The 9,410-nt window shown below is 45.2% G+C and overlaps 1 protein-coding gene across 1 annotated transcript; it reads right to left on the reverse strand.

Moving 5' to 3' along the window:
• Positions 1 to 5,999: 5,999 nt before the first annotated feature.
• Positions 6,000 to 8,355, reverse strand: ATP5ME (ATP synthase membrane subunit e). Its single transcript, XM_036404018.1, has 4 exons — positions 8,228 to 8,355; positions 8,021 to 8,075; positions 7,647 to 7,745; positions 6,000 to 6,139 (listed from the first exon to the last, which is right to left on the reverse strand). Exons 1-4 carry the CDS (start codon positions 8,261 to 8,263, stop codon positions 6,114 to 6,116), a joined length of 216 nt encoding a protein of 71 aa, XP_036259911.1. The 5' UTR covers positions 8,264 to 8,355; the 3' UTR covers positions 6,000 to 6,113.
• Between the last annotated feature and the right edge of the window lie 1,055 nt (positions 8,356 to 9,410).

Raw genomic sequence — 9,410 nt, forward strand, 5'->3', positions numbered from 1 at the left:
ACCTCATGAGACTGACAGTGAATGCAACCATAGCCTGCACAGTGGGAAAAATGAAAAAGAGATAAAGTTATCATATCTAAGTCTGTATCTGTCAGGACATCAGAAGGAAGACTGAGGGTAAGGATAAAGCATGAAAACTGACCACAGTAAATCTTTGAACTGCTCTAAAAGCTTATGATTCCATTTAAATTCAAGAAACGCTCTGACAGATAATACATCTGCATTCACTTCAAGAATCTGGATAGGTTGCTATCCCAAAGCATGGAGCTATTCATGCAACACACAGTAGCTGCCTTCTCCAGGAGCAGGATCAACATTGTATACTAATTGAAGCTTTATTCCTTCATGAATCATTTTAAGAAGACAGTGTTACTACTATCCATTACAGTTCCTCTTACAATTAGCCAAGCAACCTGAGTTGTGAGATCTCATAAATTTGTTCTGTTTTGCCTCATAATGCTGTTACTTAACACAATTGATCAAAACTAACTGTCCTTCCTTTCTTCCTCCTGCTCTGAGATGTCTTGTTTTTAGATAACACGCCAGACTTGTGACTCTTATTTCAGATGAAAGTAACTTTTCATGTTTATTCATGCAAAAATAGAACATTCAATTACATTCTTGTAGTAATAGACACAACCTCATGTCCTGCTCCCTCCCCCCGCCCCCCTTCCTTCTTTTTTAAAATTGTTTGGAGATCTGTTTTGCTGGGGATTTTCTTCTTCTATTACTCCTGTTACCTTCAGGATTCTTACCCTTCAGTATACTGTTTTGCATTACAGAAATACTGCAAGTAAAAGGAAAACTAGAGCTGTGGTGGTACCTGGTGATCATTTACCTGTCTCAATGTAGTAAGCAAGATGTAATCCTCAATCACTATGCAGCAATTCTGTGAGAAGCAATGTGTCTTTCAGGAAAATACAGAAACTTGTCCACTTGCACGAAAGTTAAAACACAACAGGTAGTGACTCCATGTTGTATGTCTCATTTTATTAAGAATCATAGAATGTCAAAGGCTGGGAGGGACCTTCAGCATCATCTAGTCCCAGCCTCACTGCCATTGGCAGGGACAACTCTCACTAGACCAGACTGCTCAAGGCCTTATCCAGCTTGGCTTTGAACAGTGCCAGAGTCGGGGCACCCACAGGCCCCTGGACAACCTATTCCAGTATCTTGCCACCCTCACAGTGAAGACATTTGATATAAATTTCCCTTCTTTCAGTTTGTACCCATTACACCTTGTCCTTTCACTACAGTCCCTCTCCAGCTTCCCTGTAGGACCCTTCAGATACTGCAGGATTGCCAGGAGATCTCCACACAGCCTTCTCTTTTCCAGGCTGAACAGCCCCAGCTCTCTCAGCCTGTCTGGAGGACATACTCCAGTCCTCTCACCAATGATGTGGCCTCCTCTGCACTTGCTCCAACAGTTCCATGTTTATTGCTTATGTTTGGGGCACTGGAAGTAGTCTCAGTACTCCAAGTGGGGTCTCACAAGAGCAGAGGACCATGTGGGAAGTTTTATCATACAGCAGAAGTCATCAAATAAATTCTGTTCTTTCTTTTATTTTTAAGCAGAAAAAATGCCAAAGGTTATTATAATGCACAGTGGTAAGTAGTGTGATTTTGATGATCACCACAAGACATCGAACACTTAAATACTGAGAAAAGCTCCATATGTTCTCATATGTTTTCTGGGAAATAAAACCTGGAGGCTAACCTTCCTGCTCCCCAAAACCAGTGTGAAGCACTAGGAGAACTGCAGGGTGCTCCAGCAGGGCTGCTCACACAAGGAGCATGGTGTGCCTGCCCATCGCACCCTGTGAGCTGTGGGTGACTGTGCCCTGGCTGCCCACATACACTTGGGAGCGCAGCTGGTCCTCACAGCCTCAGGGTGGGCGTGCTGCCAGGTATTTCCAAATGGGAATATGCATGTGTGCATGCAGGGGGTGTCCATGGACACTCAAGAGTGGGGTGCCAGTGGAGGAGGCTGTTTCTTTGGGATGGACCTTTGCCGTGGGAAGAGTAAGTGAGGGCCAAGAAACAGATTTGTCCACTGTTTTCCCAGGTGTGATGGACTGAACTTTGTTTGGGTGGTCTGGTTGAGCCAGTTTCCATGTTAACCTGGGACTGATGTCTTAAACAAAGTGTTTTCATATCAGATAGGGAAAAAAGGCACATCAGAAGCAGATCCTGCAGAGGTAGGGTAATGCTTTTTATCATGCCAATCTCCTTCCTTCTGGTGAGGCACAACTGTATCTAACAATGCAAAACTCCCTCCAGGGCAAATCTGGGAGCAAACCTCTAAAGAGGTTCCTCTAGAAAGCAGATTCAAGTGGCCCCTCCCCCAACTGGTTCAGGAAAATATTTACTTGGAGAAAAGTGGAAAAAACTGTTTATTTAACAGGCAAAGTATTCACCAGCACAAAAAAAATTTTAAAAAAAAATTCCAATTATAAGCAATAAAACCTCTTGTCACTCTGAAGAGATGACAAACTCAGAAAGTCCCCTTGGTGGGCTGTAGCTCAGCTCACTCAGTCTCTGATCAGTCCCTCAGGCAGTGGAAATGCTGCGGCCCAGGCCTGGCCCGGTGGGCCACAGGTGCAGCTGCCAGTGCTCCTCTGGGTGTTCAGTCCAGAGCAGGTTTAAACAGCTCCAAGAAAGAGGGAAAAAAAACCCACAGTCCAGGGAACTTCTCTGTCTCAGCTAGCTAAAAAATAACTAAAAAGCAAAGGAGAGCTCTGTCCCACTGTCTGTGCTGCAGACAGCAAGGAGAAGGACGTGGGGGAGCAAGTTCAGTTTCTGGTAACAAACTGCGCACTTCTTCTCTCCCCCTTCACTCTCAGAACCAATCTTAAAGGTGCAAAACTTATTTCTGGGCTAAACACATGAATGGGGATACAAGCATTATAAAGTCACCCCCAGGACAACATGGGAGTGTTCACACATATGCCTGAGGGTATACCTTCTTTCTGATAAGGCACAACTGGCAGAACTATGCAGCTGCCAGAGCATGGCCAAACAGCAGTTGTGCCATTAGAAGGCAACATAAGCCATCAAAGAGAAGTGGGGGCATGTACAAGGCCTCTGCTGCTGGCAGAGCTGTGAGGGTGGCAGTTCTGGCAGAAAGGGAGGGAAAAACTGACAGGGAGATTGGAAAAAGTCTTCAGCCACCTCCTGTATATCTGAGAGAAATGCTTACTATTGCCTTTTCTGAGCTGGCCACAGCCTGACTTAACTAAGCCTGGGAGGTGCTCCTCTTCTCCCAGGCAGGAGGAACAGGAACAACTCAACATTCAATCAGTTCTTCAAACAAAGAGATGGTATTGAACACCACAGGGAGGGTATGGATCCCAGCTCCACCTTTCAGGTAGATGGGTTGCATGTCTTGGTGCTCTGTAAAGGGGTTTTGTCCCACCAGCATATCCAGATCCTATACAAGGAAAGCTCAGAGAGTACTAGATCCAAGATTTTAGATTCACTTGGTCTAGGCTGAGTGTTGTTTCCATCCTCTATCATAAAACTTGCAAGAGGAAGATCTTTTTTCTCTGTACCTCTTCCTCTACTCCTTCCACAAAACTATAGGAGTAGAAAAAACATTCATTAGATTCAGTAGGAAACCATTCCACTCCCTTTCACAAAGCAGCAGAGTACTCAGGAGTCACACAAATGTAGTTCCAGCAGAAGAACACATAGATGTAGTGTTTTCCAGAATACAGAAAAAACATGAAGGGTCTTCCCTCTAAAACCCTTTGAGAGGAAAGGCTTATTTTCATTGCTTCTTTCCTTTTCTTGGCCTTTTTTTTTTTGCTTGAACCTAGACAATCATCTATTGTCTATCCAGAATGGGGTGGCAAAGAACTAATTTGGTCCCTCTGGAATGGCTGTAAAGAGATACATGGTACCTTTCCCACCCCATTTGAGAATTCTTCCCAGTCTAAGAGGAATTACAAGGACAGCTTTCTTGCCTGAAGCCAGTTCATGGAAAATGTGTGGGAAGCGTGGCAGACCTCTCTTGCATAATCAGGATGTGCAGCAGGACACTCCTTATGAAAGAGACACATTACAATTTGTCTGTAACTTAGTTTTGAGGAATATCTGTCCATCTGTGTTGTTTAGAATATCTGACTAATGAGTCAGCACCAATTCCTCAGGTCACAACATAGCTTGACAAGCCAGAATCAAATCTGACTGCTCTGCCACATGAAAGAATTGAGCAATAACTGAGCACTGTGATAACGAAACTGAAAAAAAGATGACATAAATGCAGAATTGTGATTCACTGCTCATTGTCCATGCAGACTGGTGACAGGTGGTGTCCCTCTGGGGTCAGTACTGAGGCCAATACTCTTCAACACTTTTGCCAGCAGCACGTACAGTGGGATCAAGGGCACCCTCTGTTTGGCACCAACACCAAGCGGTGTGGAGCACCACTGGCAGGCAGCAGTGCCATCCAGAGGGGCCTGGACAGGCTGGAGGAGTGGTGAGTCAAGGGGTTAAGTTAGAAATGTAGTTAGTAAAGAACAAGGAAATTAATCAATACCAGGTGGGGATAACTGAAACAAGGCTGGGGATGACAGGTGATATATGAAGTATTGTAAGAGTGCAGGAGCCATAAATACCAATGGCTTCTAAGAATGAGAGGAGGTTTGGACTGTGACCTGCAGGCCAAGGAGCACCTTGACACAGGTGAAGAGCTTACCATGAGGAAGATGTCTTACTCCTTCTTCAGAAGCCCACCGACCAAATAAAAGAGGACAATTGGGCAGATGTAATGGATATTCAGCTAATTATAATATTAGGTGAGAGCTAATGTTTTTATAATAAGCAAGGTAGAAATCTGGAAGCCATTTGAATATCTAAAACTTTTTTGGATAAACAGAGAGCAGGTGTTTGTGACTTTTTTACACATGCATTTGGAAATTACTCCGCAGGTGTCCAGCACTGTAATTAATGCACCCTCTTTTCAACTTTAATTAGTTGAAGAGTTGTCTATCCATGCTGCAGTGTGTCTGTGCAAACCCCATGAAGGCCAACAAGGCAAAGTGCAGGGTCCTGTACCTGGGTTGCGGCAATCCCAGACACAGCTACAGGATGAGTGGAGATTGACAGCAGCCCTGAGGAGAACAACTTGGGGGTGATAACTGATGAGAAAGTTAACATGACCCAGCCATGAGCACTCCCAGCCCAGAAAGGCAATGGGATCCTGGGCTGCATCCAAAGCAGCATGGGCAGCAGGGCCAGGGAGGGGATTCTGCCCCTCTGCTCTGGTGAGACCCACCTGGAGTACTGAGAACAGCTCTGGTGCCTCCAGCAATAAACATGGAATTGCTGGAGCAAGTGCAGAGGAGGCCACAACATTGGTAAGAGGGCTGGAGCACTTCCCCCAGGCAAGCTGAGAGAGTTGGGGCTATGCAGCCTGGAAAAGGCTGTGTGGAAACCTACTGGCAATCCTGCAGTATCTGAAAGGCTCTACAGGAAAGCTGGAGAGGGACTCTTCATCAGCAACTGTAGTGAAAGGACAAGGTGTAATGGGTACAAACTGAAAGAAGGGAAATTTTTATCAAATATTGGGAAGAAATTCTTTTCTGGGAGAGTGGCAAGATACTGGAACAGGCTGCCCAGGGAGCTGTGGGTGCCCTGACCCTGGCACTGTTCAAAGCCAGGTTGGATAAGGTCTTGAGCAACTTGATGTAGTGAGAGGTGTCTCTGTCCATGGCAGGGACCAGATGATGCTGAAGGTCCCTTCTAACCCTTGACATTCTATGACTCTATGAAACTCCCCAGTCAAACCATTTAAGTAGTGCCTTGCCAGTCTCCTCCACCTGCCCATACATATAAAATTTTATGTATTTTCTTATCACAATCATTACCTGTGGATAATGGGGGAATACAATGGAGTATTTCAGTTGTAACAATAGCTACATTGTGACAGTTGCTTCCTGTCACATTCTGTCCCTATTTTTGCTGCTGTTCTGTGCAATTCACTCAAAAATACCAACTGAAGTGGAGTAAGTACTTTATTGATAGAGTATCACACAGAGTTCAAAAACCATTGGACAGCTCGGAGCCTAGCCATGTACTTCCATGTGCGAAATTCAGATGAAATCTGTTGTTTACTTCAGTATGGAATCTTCACTTGCTAAAAGGGAAGAAAACACAAACATGATTAAAGCTATTAGCCACGCAGAACAAAAACATGCAAAGCATAAAAAACCCCAAAAATAAAGCCTATCTTTATGTAATTTCCTTCTGGCCAGTATTTATGATTCCCACTTTTGTTTATTCAACAGAATTGTAATTAACAGCTCTGGGTTGATGGCAAACTTTTAAGTTTACTCAGCAGTAAAAGACAGTTTTCTGAACTGACAAGTCAAATGAGCCCAGAAAAAGCTACCACTGCAGCTATGTCCATCTTAAAGAACAATCTTCAGCAACTGCACTGCACATAAAGAGAGTTTAACAACTGCTTTTCTGAAAAAAAACAGATCAAACCCATTGTTGGGAACAACAGATGTGTCACCTATGTGCCACTTTTAAACAGATTCAACATTCTAAAGCAATAATCATGAAAATTTCCTTACTAAGTGGCCTGGCAACATTACAGCACAGCCTCCACCTCCAAAAATACAGAAAGTTTAATCTAACTAGAGAACATCTTAAAGATCAGGTTTTTTTTTAGTCCATGGCCAATAGAGATGATGTATTTAAGAAGGCAAAAGGCTTTATCTCCAGTAAGTCATAGACAAAACATATTTTAATTTCTGTATGTGTAGTTAATTTAATTATAGTGTTTTGTTCAATAATAATTTTGTTTAGAACAATGCAAATGTTCTTTCACATGGAAAGAGTTACAGAGCATTTATCTGCACCAAGCGCAGCCTGAGTTGTTTTCTTAGTTTTAAGTATACCTAAAACCCCTAGGTGAAACAAATCTAGACAGTACATTCCTCTGTATAGCAGAGGGGAAGAAATCCTCCGTTAGACCCACAGAGGGAACAGAAGAAATAATCCTAAGGAGAAGGGAAACAATGCTGCAGCAGGAATACTACGGTGGAAGGGAATGAGAACAAAAGCAGCAGTATTAGCTGCAAATGATGCCCTCCAGCACACCCTCTGCACGTGAGAGATACAACAAAAGCAGCTCTAACACTGCAATATACAAAAAGACCAAGCTGACCTCTAGCAATACACGTGTGATGCCACTTAAAAGTCTCAAGTTGCAATTACGTACTATTGCATATGCCCTATATTTAGTCATATTTGTGAGGTTCCAACACTGCATGGAGCAAAGGGCTTGCTTGCACATCCAGATGAAAAAGGGACATGCCAGCACAGCTGATATATAGATTCAGTTATTCCTCACAGAATAATGAGCATCTTTTAGCAGTTTGTTTCCTTGGTGGAAATTCAGCCATTTAACAAGTCCTGACTGTTGCAAAAGTGTTACGGTTTGCTCTGACAAGCATTTCAAAATGCAGGCATAATGAAACAGCAGTACTATTTACTCCTCACACGGCCCGAACCCGCGCCTCCAGGGATTAGCTGCAGGCCCCAGTTTCTCTTAAGAGCACTGCGGTGCAACACCAGTCCTGCAGCCTAGCGCCTGCAACACAGTGTGGGATGAATACACTAAACCGAGAAACTACCTTCTGCAAGCTCTTTTGCAATTCGCTCCAGTTCTTCACGTTTCTTTTTCTCCTCCGCCTCTATTCTTCTCTCTTCTTCAGCAATCGGCTTCAGGTAGTCTGCCATCAACATAAGCCCTTTAAAACATAACTTCCCGAACCCCCGGAGGAAAGCTCCGCTCCTGCGGGTTCGGTCAAAAAGGAGCAGAAGCCAGTTTCGCTGGCAGAAAAGCACATTTCACAGGGATCTGGGGTTTCACACTAGCAGGGCCGCCCAGCAGGGCCGCCCGGCAGGGCCGCGGCCGGGCCGAGGGAGGGAAATGGCGGCCGGGACATTTGAAGGTGCCCTTGAGGGGCGGGCGCGGGGGAGCGGCCGACCGGGACGCCAAACTCACCGTATCGCTTCTTGCCGTAGATCATCCCCACGAGCAGCGCCGAGTACCGGGTGAACTGCGGGAGGCAGAGACAAGGACGCGCCCTTCGCTCAGCCCACAGGCACGGCCGGCCCCCACCGCCCCGCGCCCCTGCGCGCCGGCCCGGGCGACCCTCCCCGCGCCCCCGCACCCCCGGCAGAGCCCCGGCGATCCCCCCAGCGCCCTCACCTTGATGAGCGGGGACACCTGCACCGGCGGGATCATCCTGGCGGCGGCGGCGGCGGCGGCCGGAACTAAGCGCGGCGGCAGGAAGGGGTGGGAACAGCCGTGACAGGGAAGCCAAATGCGGTGCCGCCCTCTGCTTCCCGAGCGTCGGCGGGTCCGTCCCTCAAAGAGCTCCGGCGGCGTAGGGGCCGCAGTGTCTCCGCCACAAGGAGGGGCTGAGGGAGCTATGACGATGCAGCCTGTGAGAAGGATCGAGGGGATCTCATCCATGTTTTTCAATGACAAATGCACACAGACTGAACGGCAGGAAATTCCTTGTAAATGGAACAAAAGATAACCACTCTTTTTTATTTTTTAATTATTTTTTTAACTCATAGGGGTAATTGGACATTAAAACCTGTTGAGCGCTTTGAAAACATATACTAGAAATATTTTTTCATTGTCAGGGTAGTCAAGTATTGGTATAGGTTGGCCAGGGAAGTGGTGCAGTCACCTTCCCTGGAGGTGTTCAAGAGGCATGAGGATCGGGTGCAGGTGATGTGGTTTAGTGGTCTAGGGGTTACAGTGGCACTGCTGGGCGAACAGCTGGACTGGATGATCTTAAAGGTTTCTTACAACCTTACTGATTCTGTCATTAAATGGTTATGGTGTCTCTGTGCAGATGCTCAGTCTGACTGGACAAAGACCTCTGCAAGCCACCCATCTAGCCAAGACTGCTTCACACTGGAGGGTTGGACTAGACAGTCTTCAGAGGCCCTTTCCAATGACATCCGTTCTGTGGTTCTGGGATTACAATTACTGTATTTCAGTTTAATTTTCATAGATACAAAATCCTGTGGTCATTAGCAATTCTATCAAGAACAACTAGTTACAGTTATATTTGGGAATGATCTCCTACTTGAAAATGACACAATTCAAATTTATGAAGTTTGTTTCTAAAGAACTTGAAATGATGCTAAATGACCTCTCTTTATATAAAGTCTCATATCATGTTTGTCCTTAGGTTTAGGTTCTGATATATTACCAAATTTGGGTTGAATAATGCTATTTTGACTGCAGGCAAAAATAAAATGGTTCATTCTACTGCAGAACAAATTACTTATTTGTAAGTGGGGTAAACAAAAAAATCAGAAACAAACCAACCCAGAAAAACCAAACCAACCAAAATGACGCATACACACACACA

Source organism: Molothrus ater, chromosome Z (genome assembly GCF_012460135.2).
Source record: "Molothrus ater isolate BHLD 08-10-18 breed brown headed cowbird chromosome Z, BPBGC_Mater_1.1, whole genome shotgun sequence".
Classification (NCBI taxonomy): domain Eukaryota; kingdom Metazoa; phylum Chordata; class Aves; order Passeriformes; family Icteridae; genus Molothrus; species Molothrus ater.

Coding starts and splice junctions, on each gene's coding strand:
- ATP5ME (XM_036404018.1), bottom strand. CDS start 8,263: ATGATCCCGCCGGTGCAGGTGTCCCCGCTCATCAAG. Junction 8,076..8,227: donor AGGTGTCCCCGCTCATCAAG/GTGAGGGCGCTG, acceptor TGCCTCCCGCAG/TTCACCCGGTACTCGGCGCT. Junction 6,140..7,646: donor TGCAAAAGAGCTTGCAGAAG/GTAGTTTCTCGG, acceptor CTTCCCTTTTAG/CAAGTGAAGATTCCATACTG.